Source organism: Pongo pygmaeus, chromosome 7 (genome assembly GCF_028885625.2).
Source record: "Pongo pygmaeus isolate AG05252 chromosome 7, NHGRI_mPonPyg2-v2.0_pri, whole genome shotgun sequence".
Classification (NCBI taxonomy): domain Eukaryota; kingdom Metazoa; phylum Chordata; class Mammalia; order Primates; family Hominidae; genus Pongo; species Pongo pygmaeus.
This window is the reverse complement of record NC_072380.2, coordinates 28,546,740-28,570,068: the sequence shown is the minus strand read 5'-3', so window position 1 is coordinate 28,570,068 and position 23,329 is coordinate 28,546,740. Positions and strand designations below refer to the sequence as shown.

Sequence of the window (23,329 nt, the reverse complement as noted above, 5' to 3'; positions counted from 1 at the left end):
TGGCCAGGCTGGTCTCGAACTTCTGACCTCAGGTGATCCGCCTGCCTTGGCCTCCCAAAGTGCTGGGATTACAGGCGTGAGCTACCACACCCAGCGTATTATAGTGTTTTGAGAACATAATTAACTTTCTTCTTCTAGACACCCCCAAAGGATGGATTTGTAATCGCTGACGTTCAACTAGTTACAAGCAATTCTCCAGAGGAAAAACAGTCCCCTTTATCAGCTTTTCGGTCCTCTTCCTCTTTAAGAAAGAAGAATAACTCAGGGGAGAAAGCACTTCCACCCTGGCGATCTTCTGATAAGCATCCGACAGATATCATTCGTTTTAATTACCTAGACAACTGTGACCCCATGGAGACTGTCTGGCAAGGGTAAGAAGCTCCGTGCTCTTCTCAACTTCTTTGTTTTTAAAAATAATTTATTGGCATTTCAGTATATGAAGAGATGAAAATAGAACTTACTGTGAAATACAAAAGCTTTTCAGTACATAGAAGCAAAAAGTAATAGAACAGGATGCTAACCATTACTAGCAAATTTGCTCTATTGGTTACAGTTTGTTTGCATTTTGTAATAGTAAGGATTTAACATTGCTTCTTCTAATTTTTTTTTTTTTTTTTTTTTTTTGAGACGTAGTCTGGAGTCTCGCTCTGACATTCACCCAGGCTGGAGTGCGGTGGTGCAATCTCAGCTCACTGCAACCTCCACCTCCCGGGTTCAAGCAATTCTCCTGCTTCAGCCTACCAAATAGCTGGGACTACAGGCGACCACCACGATGCCCAGATAATTTTTGTATTTTTAGTAGAGACAGGGGTTTCACCATGTTGACCAGGCTGGTCTTGAACTCCTGACCTCAGGTGATCCACATGCCTCGGCCTCCTAAAGTGCTGGGATTACAGGCGTGAGCAACTGTGCCTGGCCTCTTCTAATATTTTAATATTAAATTGCAGTCCGGCACCAAAGGGCTCATTCTAGCCTTTATTCTTTCTGTATTTGTGACTCCCTTTTCTGATGGTAAGAAACCTGACACTCATTAGATTTATTGATTGTAATATATATATATATGTATATATAATATTTACTTATAAATACATTCTGAAAGTAAAGCTGGGTAAGGTGGCATGTGTCTGTAATCATAGCACTTTGGGAGGCCAAGGCAGGAGGATCGCTTGAGCCCAGAAGTTTGAGACCAGCCTGGGCAACATAGCTAGACCCTATCTCAAAAAAAAAAAAAAAAAAAAAAGAGAGAGAGAGACAGAAAGAGAGAAAGAACACAAAGAAAAAAGATTTTTGGTTCTTTGACAAACACACCAGAAATCTCTTCATGAGTGTCTTTCAAACCTAAAAAACATCCTGTCAGGAGCCAAAAGGGCTCTAGTACAATATCTTAAGCGGAAAGTGACTCTTCAGCTCTCCCCAAAGATGCAGAATATGTGAAACAGCCTTGGATCTTTGGGGTTTCCTGGTGGAGCTCCTTTGTTGTTTATTAAAATATTGTACTTGAAAGAAGTCTGGGTGAGTGCAGGGATGGAGGTGCCTCTTTCTTGCTTAAATGTTTCCCTTAGTAAAGGGCATTACCTTTCACTTCTAGATGAATGAAACACAAATCAAGGACCATTGGATTGGATCTGTCAAGGATTTAGCCATTTTTTAAAAATTGCTAAGCCTTTTAAAAAAATTATTATTTTTATTTTTTGTAGAATGGGGTCTCATTATGTTGCCCAGGGCTGGTCTCTAACTCCCAGACTCAAGCGATCAGACTCAAGTGATCCTCTCACCTCACCCTCCGAAAGTGCTGGGATTACAGGCGTGAGCCACCGTACCTGGCTAGTTGTTAGGTCTTCATTAGTTTTGGTGCCTACTGCTGGCATGATGGACAGTACCAGCCCAGTATGAACCAGCACATAGGTACAAGAAAGGCTGAGGTATTACTCCACAGAGGTCCAATTTCAGAGGCACATAATTGAGATTAGAGTCCTGGGAATGGAGCAAGCCAGAGAGACTGAGCTGGAGTCAGGTTGGTGACAGAAAAATCAAGAGATAGTGCAAAGATTAAACAAATGAAACGGAGCAACCCTGAAGCTCATTTCCCCAAGTAGACCTGACACCCAAGACATTCACTCTCTCGATAGCATCTTTTAGAGCACAAAAGTTTTCAATTTTGATGAAGTCCAAATTGTCTAAATTTTTGGTGTCATATCCAAGAAATCATTGCCAAATCCAATGTCATGGCAATTTTCCTGTATATTTTCTTCTAAGAGTTTTGTGATTTTAGTTCTGCAGTTTAGGTCTTTGACCCATTTTGAGTTAATTTTTGCATATGGTATAAAGTTGGGGTCCAACTTCATTGTTTTGCATGTAGATATCCCGTTTCCCCAGCACCGTTGTTGAAAAGACTGTCCTTTGTCCCACTGAATAGTCTTGACACCCTTGTTGAAAGTCAATAGACCATATATGTGAGGGTTTTAACTCTGGGCTCCTTATTCTATTCTATCAGTCTCTATGTTGGTCTTTACACCAGTATGACACTGTTTTGATTATTGTAGCTCTGTAATATATTTTAAAACCAGAAAGTGGGAGTCCCCCAATTTTGATCTTCTTTTGGGACATTTATGCAAATCACCCTTCTTTTTTTGTTTTTTGTTTTTTCTTTTCTTTTTTTTTTTTTTGAGACAGTCTTGCTCTGTCACCCAGGCCGGAGTGCAGTGGCATGATCTTGGCTCACTGCAGCCTCCGCCTCCTGGATTCAAGCCATTCTCCTGCCTCAGCCTCCCTAGTAGCCGGGATTACAGGCACGCACCACCACGCCCAGCTAATTTTTGTATTTTTAGTAGGGACGAGGTTTCACCATGTTGGCCAGGCTGGTCTCGAACTCCTGACCTCATGATCCTCACGCCTCAGCCTCCCAGAGTGCTGGGATTACAGGCATGAGCCACCACACCTGACCGGTATCACCCTTCTTTATTGGGCCAAGGGAGCTGAGCTGAGTGGTTGGAGTGAACGCCCAAGAAGATCAGGCCAGGTGTGGTGGCAAACACCTGTAATCCCAGAACTTTGGGTGGCTGAGGCAGAAGTATCACCTGAGTCTAGGAGTTTGAGACCAGCCTGAGCAACATAGCAAGAACCTGTCTCTATAAAAGTAAAATAAAATTAGCCAAATGTAATGGTGCATGCCCGTAGTCCCAGCTACTCAGGAGGTTGAAATGGGAAGATTGCTTGAGCCCAGGAAGTGGAGGCTTGGAGGCTGCAATGAGCCATGGTTGTGCCACTGCACTCCAGCCTGGGTGACAGAGCAAGACCCTGTCTCAAAAAAAAAAAAAAAAAAAAAAGTCTACGTATTGCATTTGATCTACATGTCACTTCAGCATTTTCGTTTCTTTTGTTTTGTCCATAGATTTCCCCTCTGTCCTTTTTTTTTCCTTGCAATTTGTTTAACTATCAGATCATTTATCCTGGAGAACTTCTCACATTCTGGATTTTGTTGATTGCACCACCCACATGCATCTTAACAGGTTCTTCTGTCCCCCGTACCTGGCTATACTGAGAGTCAGACCTAGAGGCTTATGTATATACTAAACAGGGATATGTACTTCTGTCACAACGCACATCATTTCTGGTTGGTAGCCATGGATACTCATCGCCTAGATCCATTACATCAGGCAAACTTTTCCTGTAAATGGCAAGACAGGAAATATTTTAGTCTTTGCAGGGCATATGGTCTCTGTCACAGCTGCTCAACTCTGCCGTTGTAGACTATGTGCATCGGTCTGCACATAGTAATAGACCATGCGCAAGAAATAAGCATGACTATGTTCCAATAAAACTTTATTTACAGAAACAGGCAGCAGGCTGGATTGAGCTTGTGGACTGTGGTTGGAGGATCCTTGCTTTATCGTAATACATACAGGAGTTTTAGAAAACAAATGCTAATATTAAAGCAAGTGGTATGATTACTGAAAACAGTTTGACTTCCCTGTCTTTTTATCTCTCAGATATATTCTATCAAGAATATTCAGACAAATTACTGCATTAAATTCACATGAAGTAACTCTTGTGTGTAGTAATGCCACCAACTCAATAGATATATATTTGTTTCATTTTGCTTTTCAGATTTTAGGTATTTTTCACGTCATTTTATTTTATGATTTTGAGAAAAATTTAGATGATTCCAAAATTAAATATACAAAATAAGCTATACTTGGAGAAGTCTAACTTTTGGTCCCTGTTCCTCCGTATTACCTGTTCCTTTTTTTTCTTTTCTTTCTTTCTTTTTTTTTTTTTTTTTTTTGATTTAGGGTCTCACTCTGTTGCCCAGGCTAGAGTGCAGTAGCACAGTCATGGCTCACTGCAGCTTGGACTTCCAGGGCTCAAGCGATCCTCCCACCTCAGCCTCCTGAGTAGCTGGAACTACAGGCATGCACCACCATGCCCAGCTAAATTTTTTAATCTTTTGTAGAGATAGGGTCTCACCATGTTGCCCAGGTGGGTCTCAAAACTCCTGGACTCAAGTTATCCTTCCCTCTCACCTTTCCAAAGTGCTGGGGTTACAGGCACGAGTCACCGTGCCCAGCTCACATTCCCTGTTTTTGATCAGTTCACATGGGGATCCTACTTACAGGTAACTGTTTTTCATTTTATGGTTTAATATTTCCATTTTATTTTATTATTATTTTTTTGAGACGGAGTCTCACTCTGTCACCCAGGCTGGAGTGCAGTGGTGCGATCTTGGCTCACTGCAACCTCTGCTTCCTGGGTTCAAGTGATTCTCCTGCCTCAGCCTCCCAAGTAGCTGGGACTACAGGTGTGTGCCACCACACCCGGCTAATTTTTGTATTTTTAGTAGAGACGGGGTTTCACTATGTTGGCCAGGCTGGTCTCAAACCCCTGACCTCAGGTGATCCACCCGCCTTGGCCTCCCAAAGTGCTGGGATTACTGGCGTGAGCCACCCCACCTGGCCATACTCCTTCCATTTTAAAAAGTACAAGTAAATACATATGCACAATATATAGAGGCAGAGATCTTAATACCTTCTTGAAATGAATGGCAGCACACAGTACATACCATCTCATCCACCCTTCTTTCTTCATGTAACAGTATATCCTGGAGATCCTTCCACAGTTGAATATAGAACATCCTGCCTTCCTTTTGCAGCTCATAGTACTGCATTGTGTGGAGATGCCGGAGTTGATGCAACCAGTTCTCTATTGATAGACATTTGGCTTATTTCCAGTTAAGTGGAGACAATCTTTTAAATCACAGGAACAACAAACTCAAACAGACAAATAGCTATGCAAACCACCCGAGTTTTAAAAAGATACTTTGTAATTTTCCCACTGCTTTCCAATTTACAGAGGAAGAAAAAGAAACCAAATGACCCCAGATTTCAGCCGACAGTCACATGATAAGAAAAACAAATTGCAGGACAGAACTAGGCTAAGAAAAGCACAATCAATGGTAAGTATTGTTTATAAAAGATTCATCACCATAACATTAATGAAAATCTCCAGATCTCTAATCCTATTTGCAAAATTGAATTCGTTTATTTAATCAGAATCATGGAGTGGTGATTTAAATTTGGGTTTCTGACACTGACTGACAGAGAAGCCATGACCTTGAAGATAGACTTTATTTAATCTCTCTGAGCCTCTGTTTTCTCATCTGTTAAAAAAGGAAAAAGACTGGATGAACTGATGTGTAAGAAATTGCTTTGAAAACTGTATGATATAAGGGGAGTTTTTTGTTGTTGTTTGTTTAAGACAGAGTCTTGTTCTTGTCTTCTGGCTGGAGTGCAATGGTGTGATTTCGACTCACTGCAACCTCCACCTCCTGGGTTCAAGTGATTCTCCTGCCTCAGCCTCCCAAGTAGCTGGGATTACAGGTGCCACCACCATGCCCAGCTAATTTTTGTATTTTTAGTAGAGACAGGGTTTCTCCATGTTGGCCAGACTGGTCTCCCAACTCTTGACCTCAGGTCATCCACCTGCTTCGGCCTCCCAAAGTGCTGGGATTACAAGCATGAGCCACCGCGCCTGGCCAAGGGGAGTATTTTTTTTATCAGTGGTTCTTTCTTCTGCTGAGTCCTTTGGGGCAGGGGGAGGTGCTATCAGAAATTGCTATCTCTAAGTGAAGGTTCTCCTGATCTAAGTGCATTTAGGCCAGGCATGGTGGCTCATGCCTGTAATCCCAGTACTTTGGGAGGCTGAGGCAGGAGGATCACTTGAGGTCAGGGATTCAAGCGCAGCCTGGGCAACATGGCGGAACCCTGTCTCCACTAACAATATAAAAATTAGCTGGCGTGGTGGCACATGCCTGTGGCGGGTGCGGGGGAGGCAGGAGGATGGTTTGAACCTAGGAAGCAAAGGTTATAGTCAGCCAAGATCGCACCACTGCACTCCAGGTTGGGCAACAGCGCGAGAAGCTGTCTCAAAAAAAAAAAAAAAAAAAAAAAAAAAGGAAAAATGCATTTAAAGTAACTTTGGAAAAAATGAATTAAGAACTTTTCCTTTCCTAATTAAAAAACAGCGAATTGACTACCTAATAAAGCCAGTAATTGTGACTAGGGAGCATTATCATTGCCTAGCAGAGTTTCCCAAATCGTGGCTCCAAAGCCCTGTGGAACTCTTTCAGCACATTATGCAAGTCTTTGGCACGAAGTAGAAAGGAATAAGGGTGGAATTAAAAGTTCATATATAGTAGTAAGGATTTAGAAAAGAGATGAAGATACACACTCAAGGAAAATTAAGATAAAATGGATGTCAGCTGGGAGAGGAATAAGTAAGTACTCAGGAATAAATCACTTTTATAGCTCTGCTTTAAAGCTCTATAACTTTCTGTTTAAATGTATTTTCAAGTGTTATGTTGCAAAAAAAAAAAAAAAAAAGAAAGAAAAGAAAGAGAGAGAGATGAGCTTCTTTAAACAGGGCCATCTGAATTCTGTAGGGCCAGTTTTGTTGGACTGGATGAGGCTTACCATAGACATGTGTCCTGATGCCCAAGGGAACGGGGGAGCTTAGAGCAAAGCAGTAAAATTATCAGTGAAGCCATTAATTGAGAAAAATAACTTTATGAGGCTTATCACATGGGCCATTATGTCGTGCTTCTGCCTGGTTTCCAGCCCCTGATAGGCAAGGAGTGGAAGAGAAATCCAAGGGAGAATGGGGAATTTGCAGGACAATAAAAGTTGATGGTGATATATGCTGAGAAATTATCAGCACAGTCAAACATTTCTCCTGCTTCGAAAACACAAAACCCAAAGCTAAGCCATCCCCATGGGCTTTTGACATTAACCATCTGTCAAACACTAGCAGGACTTGCTTAAGTGAAAGCATTCATTATAAATTAAAAAGTTAAAACGTTGTGCTAATTAAGGCTGAAAGGGAAACCAGAGTTAAGCAATGAGAGAAGAATTAGCTCTTCGTGAATGAGGCTCATGATTGTATCTGTCTATTCTTGTGTTTTTTGTAAATATACTAATTATAATCACTATTTATGTTTCGTAGTTTTGATAAAGAGCATAAGGCATCATTAAATCCCCCAAAAAGTATGCTGTGATATTTTGACTCATGCCGGTGATGAGCTTGCCAAGGACAAGCTTGGCTGTTTGGGATACAAGGCGGGTGTGACTCAGTTCCTCTCTCCACAGGATGGTAGTTTGCCCTCATCGGCCTCCTAAGTGATGCAAGATGATTGTGAAAATGAAGAAATAGGCCGGGCACAGTGGCTCACGCCTATAATCCCAGCACTTTGGGAGGCCGAGGTGGGTGGATCACGAGGTCAGGAGATTGAGACCATCCTGGCTAATATGGTGAAACCCTGTCTCTACTAAAAATACAAAAAAAAAAAAAGGCCGGGCGCGGTGGCTCACGCCTGTAATCCCAGCACTTTGGGAGGCCGAGGTGGGCGGATCACGAGGTTAGGAGATCAAGACCATCCTGGCTAACGCGGTGAAACCCCGTCTCTACTAAAAAAATACAAAAAATTAGCTGGGTGAGGTGGCGGGCGCCTGTAGTCCAAGCTACTCGGGAGGCTGAGGCAGGAGAACAGCGTGAACCCGGGACAGAGCCTGCAGTGAGCCGAGATCGCGCCACTGTACTCCAGCCAGGGCGACAGAGCAAGACTCTGTCTCAAAAAAAAAAAAAATTAGCCGGGCATGTTGGCACGCGCCTGTAGTACCAGCTACTCGGAAGGCTGAAGCAGGGGAATTGCTTGAACCCGGGAGGCAGAGGTTGCAGTGAGCTGAGATCACGCCACTGCACTCCAGGCTGGGTGACAGAGCGAGACTCCATCTCAAAAAAAAAAAAAAAAAGGAGAAGAAATATTGGATGTGAGGCAAGAGAAGAGGAAATGGATACTGAGGAAATCCAATCAGGGGAACAAAGGAAAGTGAGGGTAAAACTCTGGTAACTGCAGCCATAGAGTGAATTTGTTACAGTAGACACAGCCTAGGTGTGATTCCAGTGCAGAAAATCATGTATTCATTTGATACATGAATGTTACCAGAAAGGGGTCTGGATCCAGACCCCCAGAGAGGGTTCTTAGATCTAGTGCAAGTTCATAAAGTGAAAGCAAGTTTATTAAGAAAGTAAAGAAATAAAAGAATGGCTACTCCATAGACAGAGCAGCCCCGAGGGCTGCTGGTTGCCGATTTTTATGGTTCTTTCTTGATTATATGCTAAACAAGGGGTGGATTATTCATGCCTCCCCCTTTTAGACCATATAGGATAATTTTCTGACGTTGCCGTGGCATTTGTAAACTGTCATGGCGCTAATGGGAGTGTAGCAGTGAGGATGACCAGAGGTCATTCCCGTCTCCATCTTGGTTTTGGCTGGCTTTTTTTTTTATCGCAACCTGTTTTATCATTAAGGTCTTTATGACCTGTATCTTGTGCTGACCTCCGGTCTCATCCTGTGACTTAGAATGCCTTAACCATCTGGGAAAGCAGCCCAGTAGGTCTCAGCCTCATTTTACCCAGCTCCTATTCAAGATAGAGTTGCTCTGGTTCAAACACCTCTGACAGAAAGTTCCCCCATCATTTCGACAGGTTTATGGAGGAAGATTTCAGGAGGACCTAGAGAAGTGGGTGAGCAGGACAAACTTAGGGGAGCACCTTCTAAAGGCAAAGATGAAAGTGACATACCCCCAAACCCTGACCCCCAAACCTAGGAGGTTACCTGAGACCTGAACACTTGAAGATTCCTCGCTCCTATTATCAGGAAAGAGGCTTTGTTAAATGGAAAGGGCAAGAAGAGAGAAGATAATGGGAGAATAAAAGAGGACACATGGCTAGGGGGCAGTGGCTCATACCTGTCATCCCAGTACTTTGGGAGGCTGAGATGGGAGAATAATTGAGGCCAGGAGTTTGAGACTAGCCTGGGCAACACAGCAAAATCCCATCTGTACAATAAAACTTTTTAAAATTAGCTGGGCATGGCAGGGGCATACACCTGTAGTTCCAGCTACTCTGGAGGCTGAGGTGGGAGGATCACTTGAGCCCAGGAGTTTGAAGCTGTAGTGAGCCATGATCTCACCACTGCACTCCAGCCTGGGTGACAGAGTGAGACCCTACCTAAAAAAAAAAAAAAAAAAAAAAAAAAGGACAAGTAATATTCCTTAGTCCATTTCTCTGGGGATGTGGCTGTCAGATCACTGACACCAGCCTCCCTTTTTGCCTGTCATTACTTAGAGCCTTCAGATGTGAGCGCTGTCTCCAAAAACAGAACCATACTTGGGGAAACGGTTTCACATCTTGCACATGTTGCGGTGAGCTTGTCATGTTTCCTATTATTCGATGAGTTTGAGGTTTCAAAACCCGCCCCCTTGAAAGTGTACCTGATTTGCTCTTCCGCTTTTGATTCTAAAGCGGACCCCAAGTGCTGCCTTAGTCAGAACCACTTAGTCTAACCACTTTTTGGGGTGAATGATTGATAAAAGATGGGCTGGGTGAGGTGGCTCACACCTGTAATCCCAGCACTTTGGGATGCTGAGGCAGGCGGATCACCTGAGGTCAGGAGTTTGAGACTAGCCTGGCCAACACGGTGAAACCCCGTCTCTACTAAAAATACAAAAATTAGCCAGGTGTGGTGGCAGGCACCTGTAATCTTAGCTACTTGAGAGGCTGGGACAAGAGAATCACTTGAACCCAGGAGGCGGAGGTTATAGTGACTTGAGATCGCACCATTGCACTCTAGCCTGGGCAACAGAGCAAGACTCTGTCTCGAAAAAAAAAAAAAAGAAAAAAGATGGGAATAAAGCTTAGACCTGATTGCTAATCCTTTGCAGTTTTGAAGACTCCTTATGAAAATTATGTAAATGTCAAGACACTCCCATTACAATTAGTTATGAGAACAAGATTCCATATAAAACAAAGCAATTAAAAATATAAACTCCGGCCAGGCACAATGGCTCATGCCTGTAATCCCAACACTTTGGGAGGCCGAAGAGTGCAAATCACGAAGTCAGGAGATGGAGACTGGCCTGGCCAACATGGTGAAACCCCGTCTCTACTAAAAATACAAAAATTAAGCATGGTGGTGCGTGCCTGTAATCCCAGCTACTTGGGAGGCTGAGGCAGGAGAATTGCTTTAACCTGGGAGGCAGAGGTTGCAGCGAGCGGAGATTGCGCCACCGCACTGTAGCCTGGGCAACAGAGCAACACTGTCTCAAAAAAAAAAAATATATATATATATATATATACACACACACACATATATATATACACACATATATACACACACATATATATACACATACACATATATATACACATTTATATACACATACACATATGTATATATATACTGTGGAGTTTATATATATACACACATACATATATAAACTCCACAGTAGTCAGATACCATCTTCATTAAACTTCAAAGATTTTCAACCTTGTGTAAAGATATACAATTTTTTTTTTGAGACGTGGTTTCGCTCTTGTTGCCCAGTCCGGAGTGCAATGGCGCGATCTTGACTCACTGCAACCTCCACCTCCCGGGTTCAAGCGCTTCTCCTGCCTCAGCCTCCCGAGTAGCTGGGACTACAGGCACCTGCCACCACGCTTGGCTAATTTTTGTATTTTTGGTAGAGACAGGATTTTGCCATGTTGGCCAGGCCGGTCTCAAACTCCTGACCTCAGGTTATCCACCCACCTTGGCCTCCCAAAGTGCTAGGATTACAGGTGTGAGCCACTGCGCCCAGCCCTATATTTTTAATTTTAACAGCAGATCCATGTAATTATTAGGGAAGGAAAGAGCTGTCTTCTTGAGGAAGAGACTTTGCTAAACACATAGGGAGGGAGGAGGCCTTGAGAGCAAGGATGTCAGCAGACTCTAGGACTTCAGAGGCAGGGAAAACCTGCTGGGCTAGAGATTAGGGGAAGAATTTGTTGTTTCTGCTCCTGGAAGGGAAGAGGAGGAGGAGGAGAGGGAGTAGGGAGGAAAGAGGTAGGAGGAAGAGGAGGAGAGAAGCCAAGATTAGGTAGGGGAGAGAGGCGGGAACAGTATTAGATACCACCTGTTCCAATTAAACCTGTTTGCTGTTACTGGGATGTAAATACCTCCCTCCGTCTCTGCAGTAAATTCTACTCCATTTACACATGGAAGCAAGATCTTGGAAGTCTAGAATGCTAAGAAAATGAACACTCCTTAGGACAATTCACAGAAAACAAGTAGATGGGCTTTGAACTTCCGAGGCCCTGGAATTGGGCTAAGAGGACCCTAGCTGACATCTTGTTTCTTTTCTTTGTTTTTTCCTGTATCAAGTATGAATACACATACCTCTTGTCTAACACTGAACTTTTACTTGGGAGTTAAATGTCCTCACTTTCTAGGTCCTGGTTCGCCATGGATTTCAAAAAGCCTGCCGTTTCAGAGCATTCACTTAAATACAAGTAACAAAAGTCTTTAACTGCCTGCTTACCCTGATTGCCTTAGATTACACCTTATCTTTTCCTGTGCTCTGCTAATTCCAGCCTTTGAAATTACCTTCTTCACCTCTTTCCAGGGATAACTTTACTCTTAGTGTCCTAATTTTTAAAAGTGCTTCTTCAAGCTTTCTCACCTTTTTTCCTTCACTCAAAAGAGGGGGGGGAAAAAAAGAAGAAAAACCACGCACAAGAATATACTCTAAAGTGATTCCTGGATCATACTGTGGAATGAACAATGGTTTAAGCATCAGGAAACCCCAGTTGTAGTTTCAACTCTACCACTAACGAGTAGTCACTCAAATTCCCAGAGTCTTTGTTTCTTCATTTATAAAATGAGTTTGGTGGGTGCACTGGCTGGGTAATCCCAAGGACGCAGGAGGCCGAGGTAGAAGGATGGCTTGAGGCCAGGAGTTTGAGACCAGCCTGGGCAACTTAGTAAGACCCTGTCTCTGCAAAAAAATAAAATAATTAGCCAGGTGTGGTGTCTCATGCCTGTAGTCCCAGCCACTTGGGAGGCTGAGGTAGGAGGATCACTTGAGCCAAGGGGGTTAAGGGACCAGTGAGCCATGATTGTGCCACTGCATTCCAGCCTGGGTGACAGAGCACTTAAATAAATAATAATAATGGTAGTAGTAATAAAATGAGTGTTTGCTATGGGGCCCCATGGGTTTCTAGGCGTTCACACCCCTTTCTCCCCTGATGCCTGAAGAACACAGCTGTAATTAAAATGGCTTTATGTAGAATACAAAAAAAAAAATCCGTTACATTCATGAATCCTAATTTTAAACCAACACAAACTAATTTCTGTTTCCAATCTTTTTCTTTGAACTTTAGGAAGTATAATGAACCAAAACAGAAGAATTTATAAAACAGAGTTTCTGTAGAAGGTTCCTTGCAGGCAATCTTTGATATACTTCTTATCAAATTCTGATGCACTTCTCAGGTGTTTGGGGTTTTTAAAATTTAAATTTAATTTTTTTTTTTTTTTTGAGACAGGGTCTCACTCTGTCACTCAGGCTGGAGTGCAGTGGCGTGATCACAGCTCACTGCAGCCTCAACAACTCCCAGAGCTCAGGGGATCCTCCCACCTCAGCCTCCCAGGTAGCTGGGACCTGTGCACCACCAAGTCTGGCTAATTGTGGTTTTTGGGGGTATTTTTTGTAGAGACAGGGTCTCGCTATTTTGCCTGGGCTGGTCCCAAACTCCTGGCCTCAAGCGATCCTCCTGCCTCAGCTTCCCAAAGTGCTGGGATTACAGGCATGAGCCACTGTGCACGGCCGGGTGTTCATTTTATAACAATGTCTGTTTGGTTTGAATGTGCAGAACCAAAAATATCCATCGGAGAGATTTTTAACTATTTAATTCAAGCAATGAAATTTCTGGGAATTCCATTTGGAAGGAAGAATAACAAAGAATATGGGCTTTGCAGTCAGACAGACCTGGGTTCTTGTACTAAACGGTATGACTTCAGATATGTTACTTAACCTCTCTAAGCCTCAGTTTCTTCATCTGTAAAGTGGGAATAATGACATCTACCTAAATCCCCGGTATATTATATTAAGCATGTAATATGTGTTCGTGCTCTCATTCAATATTATGTTATTTTTCTATTTTCTTTTCTTTTTTTTTTTTTTTTTTGAGACAGGGTCTTACTCTGTTGCCCAGGCTGGAGTGCAGTGGGGCCATCTCACTGCAACCTCTGCCTCCTGGGTTCAAACGATTCTCCTGCCTCAGCCTCCCAAGTAGCTTGGATTACAGGCACTTGCCACCACGCCGGGCTGATTTTTGTATTTTTAGTAGAGACGGGATTTCACCATATTGGCCAGTCTGGTCTCAAACTCCTGACCTCAAGAAGTCCATTTGCCTCAGCCTCCCAAAGTGCTGGGATTACAGGCATAAGCCACCACGCCTGACCTATTTTGCTTTCTAAGGACATAGATTGGGATGCAAATAGCCTAGGTTCAATTCCCATTGTACCACTATTTTAGTAGTCTGGTGATCTTGGCCAAGTTATGTAACCTCTCTGAGCCTCTTTTTCCTCATGTGTAAAATGGAGTTAGTAACAGGACTAACTAACGTCACTGAATTGGGAGGACGATGTAAAGCATTAGCACAGTACCTAGCTCAAAGCTAGTGGTAGTAATAGTAGTAGTAACAGCAGTAAAAATCATACTAAGCCATCACCAGAGCCCACAAGGAAAGATGAGAGAAATCTGATGGTGAGCTGTGGCTGAGACACAGGTGGAGGAGGGACCTGCCAGGCTGCCAGAAGGCATTGGCGGGAGGCCCTGGCCCATAGAACAAGAGTCTCCTTTTTGCTTTTTCCTTGACCTTCCCCATTTTTCTTCTTCTTCCCCGTTTGTCTTTTCTCTTCCTTATAGTCAGTTTCATTTAGTTTCTTTTCTTTTCTTTTCTTTATTTTTTTAGACAGAGTCTTACTCTGTTGCCCAGGCCAGAATGCAGTGATGCAATCTTGGCTCACTGCAGCCTCTGCCTCTCAGGTTCAAGTAATTCTCATGCCTCAGCCTCCCGAGTAACTGGGATTACAGGTGGGTACCACCATGCCTGGCTAATTTTTGTATTTTTAGTAGACGGGATTTCTCCATGTTGCCCAGGTTGGTCTCGAGCTCCTGGTCTCAAGCTATCTGCCTGCTTCAGCCTCCCAAAGTGCTGGAATTACGGATGTGAGCCACTGCATCTGGCCCTTATAGTCAGTTTCCACTGTGTAAGAAACAGTTGCATCAATAGCTGTGTGGAATATAAGCCATATATTTTCAGCTCCTGCATGGCCTCCATATAGTCTTGTGCCTATCTGTGGACTCCTCATCATTGTGGTGTTTCTTGTTTTTTCTTTTTCTTTTTTTAGAGACAGAGTCTCACTCTGTTGCCCATTCTGGAGTGGAGCAGTGCAATCAGAGCTCACTGCAGCTTTGACCTCCTGGGCTCAAATGATCTTCCTGCCTTAGCCTCCCGAGTAGCTAGGACTACAGATGCACACCACCACACCTGGTTAATTTTTCAAATTTTGGTAGAGACAGAGTCTCACTATGTTGCCCAGGCTGTTTTTGAACCCCTGGCCTCAAGCAGTCCTCCCGCCTTGGCCTCCCTGAGCACTGGGATGACAGGTGTGGGTCATGGCACCTAGCCAGTGTTTTGTTTCTTACTCCATGCTCCTAGACTTAAGAATGCATGTGTGTTGAACTCAGTGCCATGGATTATATGCTATGTGCACTCCACAGCCTAAGAACTACAATCTTGGTTGTTGTTAATTTTTGATACCTAAAAGATGAAAAAGCCTCCCTGGGAAGAATCCTGGGGGCAAAATCAACTCTCAGGTGAGCCCGCTACTTGGAGTCTTTGCATTTCTCCTTTGCCTGGAAGAGAGCCGAGTTTACTTGTTCTGTCTTGTTGCCTCTTGTTTCATCAGGCTATCCATAATAAATTACTGTGGCATTTCCAATGGAAATGATTCTACCTGCTCTCGTTCACTTAGCATTTAGACCAATGCCAAATGGCTATTTGTTTTTATTTTAACACAAAATATTTGACAAAAATTAACTTCTATTCAGGACCTACCAGAAGAGAACTGTGTTTGTGATTTATATAATATTATTAGTTATATACGTATTTGTTATAACATGCTTTAGCCACTGTTACCATTGGGGTTTTATATATATGTATGTAGGTTGGATGCAGTGGCTCATGCCTGTAATCCCAGCACTTTGGGAGGCTGAAGCAGGGGGATCACTTGAGTCCAGGAGTTTGAGATGAGCCTGGCCAACATAATGAGAACCCACCAATCTCTACAAAAAATGAAAGTTAGCTAGGTATGGTGGTGCGCACCTGTGGTCCCAGCTACTGGGGAGGCTCAGGTGGGAGGATTGCTTGAGCCTGAGAGGTCGAGGCTGCAGTGAGCTATGATTGCACTACTGCACTTCAGCCTGGGTGACAGTGAGACCCTTTCTTAAAAATATATATATAACATAAAATAAGATATATGTATGTAGCATGTGTGTGTGTATGTGTGTTTTGTAATATAGTATTTCACCACAAACTACACTGGAAGCCAATTTTCTAAGACACAGGTGTTTTGAAATATGAGTTCACAATGATTACTAACAACCAACCACTCAGAGCTTATGGCCTTTGAACGTTTGCACCACATCCCTACCTATTTCACCTACTTGGAAGGCTGAAAGATGTAGTCACATAGTCTTGGATTTGAATTTCAAAACCCTGGCTCGAGTTGCTTAGCCTTCCTCTGCAGCTAAAAATATTACCCCAAGGTTACTTAAAAGATAAACACAAAGCCAGGCCTGTGGATTCTTTAAAACTGCGTTGGTTATTTCTTTCTAACACCTTGCCTCTATGTCCACCAGAAGCATAAGCTGGGAGTAAAAGGGAATGTTTCGCTCATAGGCGTTAGCCAAAGCAGGGGCCCTCTGGAAGGTATCCAGACAGGACTGAGCAGCTTTCTGGGCTCCTGAGCAGACAGGAGACAGCAGGGGTCCTTCTCCAGAATTCCTAGATGGAAAGTCCTTGAAGCAACTCCATCCTGAGGATTAAGCATCCTATCAACTGGATGAAGCTGGGACTGGGACTAGCATCGGCCTCTTAGGCCTTCTTCCTAGAAGAAGGTCCCCCAGGGAGGACCTCCTCAGCCATCTCCTCTGCACTCTGAGCCTTTGTCTCTACTCATGACCTCAGCCCCCAGCCTGTGCTTTAGGCAATTTACAGGGGTGAGTTTAAACTGTGCTTGCACTGCTAAAACCAACAACTTCTGATTTTATGTTTTTCAAACACAATAATCCATATTTATATACAGTATTACCACATCACTCTGATAGCAGCAGGAGGCAGCCAAATGCCTGGACAGACAGGGGTGGGGTCCCTGGTGAAATCCCACCGCCAACCTTTAGACAGTTGAAAGCCTGAAAGCCACGCTACGAGTCAAATCCACAGACCAATTGAGAATCTGTCTTTCCATTTGGCGTGCTTTCCCCTGATTGATCCCCACCCTTCGCCTATTTTACATGTACCTACCCTTTCCTAATCGGTTTTCTACACCGTTGTGCCCACCTTTGAATGGTGTCTTTGCTTTAACCTTTTCTGTATACTCACAAACCAATCAGCATGCACTCCCCATTCTGAGTCCATAAAAAGCCCTGACCCAGCCACATGCGGAGAGAGAAACCACCCAACTGTGGGGGTGGGGAACTTCCTTACCCCTCTGCATCCCCGCTTTGCTGAGAGCTGTTCTGTCCTCAATTAAATTATCTGCCCTCAGGCCAGGCACGGTGGCTCACGCCTATAATCCCAGCACTTTGGGAGGCCGAGGTGGGCAGATCACCTGAGGTCAGGAGTTCAAGACCAGCCTGGCCAACATGGTGAAACCCCATCTCTACTAAAAATACAAAAAAAAATTAGCTAGGTGTGGTGGCAGGCACCTGTAATCCCAGCTACTTGGGAGGCTGAGGCAGGAGAATTGCTCGGGAGGCTGAGGCAGGAGAATCACTTGAACCCAGGAGGCAGAGGTTGCAGTGAGCCAGGATCATGCCATTGCACTCCAGCCTGGGCAACAAGAGTGAAACTCTGTCTCAAAAAAAAAAAAAAAAAATCTGCCCTCATCCCTTCAGTTGTCAGCGTGACCTCATTCTTCTTGGACGCTGGGCAAGAGCTCAGGACCCACTGAGTGTGGGTACCCAAAAAGGCTGTCACACTGGCCTTTTGCCCTCACCAGCAGAGGGCAGCTGCCCCACACGACAGGGCCAGGGGCCAACTGAGCTGCTAACATGCTGCAGTCCATTGGGCTATGGACAACGGAACTAAAAGAGCTAATTAGCACACTGACGCCCCCTCTGGGGCTTCAGGGTCATGGGCACCCTTGTCTGGGAGCCACCACGTTCCCTTGAGGTAACATGCCTGGCCTGGCCTCAGGCCCTGCACGGAGCTTGCTCCTGTGTTGGCGCTTAGAGTGGCCGACCGGGTCCCGCACTCACTCACTCGCGTGCTCCCTCCCGCAAGGGGCTGAGCACAGCAGGCCAAATAGACAGGGCACCCCTGCTGCAAGTCTAGCAAAGGGGCCGAGAAAAATCCTGCATCAGCTCCTCAACTGGGAGTCATAATAAAACGTTGAGAGGGAGATTTTTTTAAAGGGAGGAGGTGAATCTTCTACAAAGTGAAGATTGTCACAAAAAGTGAAGATGTGGTAAGATTCTTTACCACATCACAGGCTTGTTGTGAAGAAGAAATGAATTAATAAATGCATGTTAGCATAATGCCTGGCTGTCAGATATTTGCAGTTATTACTGTCATTGGTATTCCTAGAAGAGGGACTGGCACAAAGCAGGTGCTGTCATTGTTGTTACTATATTTATCTATTTTCCATATCCACATACTTCTTTACCTAATGTGTTCACTTAACTGATCCTTGGGTTGATCCAATGGTGTTGTTTGCATCAGTGATCGTTTGCAAATGTCTGCAAATAACATGAATGGAGAACAAACAAAAAAATCAATCAGGGGCCAGGTGCAGTGGCTCACACCTGTAATCCCAGCACTTTGGGAGGCCAAGGCCGGTGGATCACCTGAGGTCAGGAGTTCAAGACCAGCCTAGACAACATGGTGAAACCCCGTCTCTACCAAAAATACAAAAATTAGCTGGGCGTGGTGGCAGATGCCTGTAATCCCAGCTACTCAGGAGGCTGAGGCAGAAGAATAGCTTAAGCCCAGGAGGCAGAGGTTGCAGTGAGCTGAGATCGTGCCACTGCACTCCAGCCTGGGCACCAGAGTGAGACTCTATCTCAAAACAAAACAAAACAAAATCAGGGAGTGAAAAACACAGGTCTGTAGACAAGCTGGTATATACAGGCTGTTCCTGTTTCTACCTCTTCTTGGGCCTTAGCCTCCTGTGGGACCCTCGTCTTTCTTGGGCCCCTCACCCTCAGTAGCCTCTTGGCATTCTCACCCACTTCTCTGTGCCCAGTAAAGTGACATCCAGCCTGAAAATAGGAATTTTCTATCCCCATGCAAAGTGCACCTGCAAGGCTGTTTCAGCCATTGCCCTGAGACGAGAAAGAAGGAGGAAACATTGGCATGTTTATCATTAATGAACAAGGATTTTACAGGCACTGAACTAGCCCTAGGGAGATAATCATAAGACACAGCCCCTGCCCTCAAGAGCTTCCAGGCTACACAGGAGAGCTTCCGGCCCAGGAAGGGAAAAGTCCCAGGAATCTTGGGCAGGCAGTTGTATTAAGGTTCATGCCTCTCCCCACTGGGACTGGAAACCTAGCAGGAAATGTCAGGTTGGAGGTAACTATGGGACCACAAGTATATGAGTTCAGAAGAGAGCTGAATAGATGGGCCCAGAGCCCAGGGGAACAGCAGGGCAACAGAAACACATCCAGCCATGGAAGATTCAGGCACTGATTGGCCAGGAAGCAGGCCAAGAGCAGAACCCTGGAGAATTCCAATGTCAGACGCATGGCCTTGCATTTCTCTTCTATTTCCTTCGCTTTAAAGACACGATAACGGCACATCAGGATATTGGGCGAATACCTCTAGAAAAAGAACAGAAAGCTCAACCGATGAGAAAAATATCTTTGAATTACCTGATCCCATCCCTCTTCATAGGGACAGATGGAGGATTGGAAAATTCTTTTGTTGTTGTTGTTATGTTTTGTTTGTCTGTTTTTTGTTTGTTTGTTTTTTTGGATGAAGTCTCACTCTGTCGCCCAGGCTGGAGTGCAGTGGTGCAATCTCGGCTCACTGCAACCTCCGCCTCCCAAGTTCAAGTGATTCTCCCGTCTCAGCCTCCCAAGTAGCTGGGATTACAGGAGTGCACCACCACGCCCAGCTAATTTCTTTGGTATTTTTGGTAGAGATGGGGTTTCACCATGTTTGCCAGGCTGGTCTTGAATGCCTGACCTTAGGTGATCCACCCGCCTTGGCCACCCAAAGTGCTGGGATTACAGGTGTGAGCCAACACGCCTGGCTGGAATATTCTTATGATGGTGTTCCAGGGCAGCACTAGGAATGCTGATGGACGGCATGGCCGTTGGCAATGTCCACCTACCAGAAAGCAGACAGCTGCAGCAGAGGAGCCTGCACATTCGTAAAGGGTCATTCATGTTGGCATCGTTTGTAAAAGCAAGACATTGAAAATGGCCCAAATATCTTATCGGTATGGTTCATCTGGATGTGAACTGCTCTACAGCCAATGAAAGATTAGGGAAGTTCTTCCTGTATTAATTTGGGTTTTTGTTGTTGTTGTTGTTTTGTTTTGTTTTGAGATGGAGTCTCACTCTGTTGCCCAGGCTGGAGTGCAGTGGTGCGATCTTGGCTCACTGCAACCTCTGCCTCCCAGGTTCAAGCGATTCTCCTGCCTCAGCCTCCTGAGTAGCTGGGATTACAGGCGCCCGCCACCATGCCCAGCTAATTTTTGTATTTTTAGTAGGGATGGGGTTTCACCATGTTGGCCAGGCTGGTCTCGAACTCCTGACCTCAGGTGATCCGCCCACATTGGCCTCCCAAAGTGCTGGGATTACAGGCGTGAGCCACTGCACCCAGCCTCGTGTATTGATTTGTAACAGTCACACACACACACACACACACACACACACACTCCATACATAGCCTCTCACATATATAGTGAGCAAACAGCAGTGGTGTTCACAGCGTGCTGCCAGTTGTGTGAAAAAGGAAAGGGAGACAATTTGCGTTTTATGTCTACGTTTGCTCACCTACATATACAATATCACTGGAAGTAGACAAAACAAAAAAAAAAAACAGAAAAACAAAAAAATACAACCCTGGTAACTTTGAGAAAGGGAAATAGGAGGCTCGAGGATGAGGTAGGGGGAGATTTTTCGCTGATTGCTTTTGTACCTTTTGAATATTGAACTATGTAGAAAAGTAACCTATTCAAAAATAAACAATCTTAATTATTTTCAAAGAACGAGAAAAGTAAAAATAATCCCTGAGGAGTCATAGGAAAATGCCCTTTAGGGAAGATTCTCATGGAGAATAGAGGTGGCATGAAATGTGCCTTCCCGCGTCTCGAGGTGCTCAGAAGTTAAACCATGTGAAACTAGGCCTCAGTTATCCCGCTAAGATGCTTCTTGCTGTTAAGTCTATGTGGGACCCAGAAAGGTCCCAGATGGACCTTTCTGGAGGAAGAAGGTGGGGGTGGATTCACAGCCAGGGGAAAAGATCAGTAGGAAAGAAAAGGTTTTGGAGACCCCAACACTGGTATAGAAGAAACTTCTAGTTATTTCAGCCAGATAGTCAGGTGCTATAGAGCAGGATCCAGAACTATAAGATTTTTACCCTTTTATAGAACTTCCCCATGTTTTCTCCCTTAAATCTTGCCTTTTCTCTTGTAATAATGGACATGAAAGTCTCAAAATGAAGACGGTCTGTGAGCTTGTGTTCCGGGACCACAAGGAATGGTGGCCAGAAGACCATCTTGCCTCAGCCCATCTTGGAGGGAAGAGAAATGCCATAGTCTGGATGGGTGGTGACAGCTACCAAGAGGAGAGGAGAACAGGGGAGGCCCTGGGGCCTGCCACGGTGAAAAGGGAGGGCTGTGAGGAGCCTGCCTAGACCTGTGAACTGCCCGGGGACTCAGGAGAAAGGGGTTTTGCAAATGCAGTGACAGATAAGCGTTGCATGGTAATAGGATTAAATTTGAAACTGTTACAGGTGAGATGTGACTAGCCCATTCTTGTATCATAGAGAGCTAGGCTTTTTCTTCATTTAACAGGTGTTATTTTATTTTATTTATTTATATTTTTTGAGATGGAGTTTCACTCTTGTTGCCCAGGCTGGAGTGCAATGGTGTGGTCTTGCTCACTGTCACCTCTGCCTCCTAGGTTCAAGACATTCTCCTGCCTCAGTCTCCTGAGTAGCTGGGATTACAGGCGCCCACCACCATGTCCAGCTAATTTTTTTCATTTTTAGTAGAGACAGGGTTTCACCATGTTGGCCAGGCTGGTCTCAACTCCTGATCTCAGGTGATCCACCCGCCTCAGCCTCCCAAAGTGCTGGGATTACAGGCATGAGCCACTGCGCCTGGCCATTCAACAGGTATTATTTTTATCTTCATTGTTACTAAAAGAGCATAGAGGAAACTTCCTGTTTATTTTCTTACCTTATGCTGATCTTGAAACAGCAATGAAAATACTTCTGCTACAGGGACCTTAAACAACACCGAAAACTTCAAACGAGGGAAGATTATTTACTCCCATCTCTTACCCCTTTTCCTTTTCGATGCTAACAACTTGCTACTTTAACCCCAGTTTTGCCCACTCTTTCCCAGAAAAATCAACAAACATCTCTGCACCTACTATAGGCAGACACCTGTCGATTTAATGAAGTGTAAGCTTCCAGCTTTGGCTGGGCACAGTGGGCCTGTAATCCCAGCACTTTGGGAGGCCAAAGCGGGAGGATTGCTTGAGCTCGGGAGTTCAGGACCAGCCTAGGCAACATAGGAAGACCCTAATCTCTACAAAAAAAAAAAAGTAAAAAAATTAGCCAGGCATGGTCGTGCGCACCTGTAGTCCCAGCTACTCGGGAGGCTGAGGTGGGAGGATTGCTTGAACCCAGGAGGTCAAGGCTGCAGTGAGCTGTGATTATGCCACTGCACTCCAGCCTGGGAGACCGAGTGATACCCTGTCTCAAAAATAAAATAAAATACAGATTTGTGTTTTGCTTGCAGGGAGTTTGCAGTCTCATTGAGGGACAAAGAATTACACTTAGAAGTGAGTAGAGTACTAATGCTTTAGAGCATACATTCAACACAAAGCCAGAGAAGTCGATAATAAAGGCTTCAGGAATCCACCTGCTGGAAACTTCCTGTGGATGGAGACATGTAAGCTTCTTGCAGGAAGGCAGACCTGGAAGGACAGGTTAGACTTACGGGAGGACTACAGAGAGCACTTCAGGCAGGTGTGGAGCTTCCTTGTGGAATGAGAGGGAGCACGTTAGCTGGAGGGGAGGACCAGGGAGCTGTCATCGGCAGATGTTGTTGCTGAGTCAATGAAAGTCTAAAGTAGGATTTTCACAGACTTACAGAAACCCTGTGTATTGCAAACATACCTGCCACAGTGTTAGAGAGATGTGACAAGGACTCTGATCTGACTCCTGTGACTTGCCAGCTTAGTATGGAGTAACGGGGGGGCATTGTGCTCGGGGGAGGCTGCGGTATCTGTGTTCAGCCCAATCCTCTTAGGTCTCTCCTTGCACAGTTGGAACCAAGATAAGGGCGAACTTTAAAGAATGCCTCACTCTCTCTCCCTTCAAGCTCAGCTCGGATTATTTCTTTCTTTTCCTCTCTCCATTCTCTTCCCTTTCCTGCTCGCGGCCAGATGTCGAGGAGAAATCCCTTCCCACTGTGAGTTTCGGTTGT

General features: G+C 44.6%; 1 protein-coding gene across 3 annotated transcripts in view; it reads left to right on the top strand.

Moving 5' to 3' along the window:
• FBXO16 (F-box protein 16) overlaps positions 1-23,329 on the top strand; it is a 63,254-nt gene that overhangs the window by 38,959 nt on the left and 966 nt on the right. The window contains exons 6-8 of one of the 3 annotated variants that reach the window (XM_054499464.2): positions 139-371; positions 5,350-5,452; positions 23,289-23,314. In XM_054499464.2, the coding sequence (XP_054355439.1) occupies positions 139-371; positions 5,350-5,452; positions 23,289-23,314 (362 nt within the window). Of the gene's footprint in view, positions 1-138; positions 372-5,349; positions 5,453-13,242; positions 13,358-23,288; positions 23,315-23,329 lie in introns of those variants that run through there. The other 2 variants (XM_054499462.2, XM_054499466.2) reach the window with 2 other exon arrangements.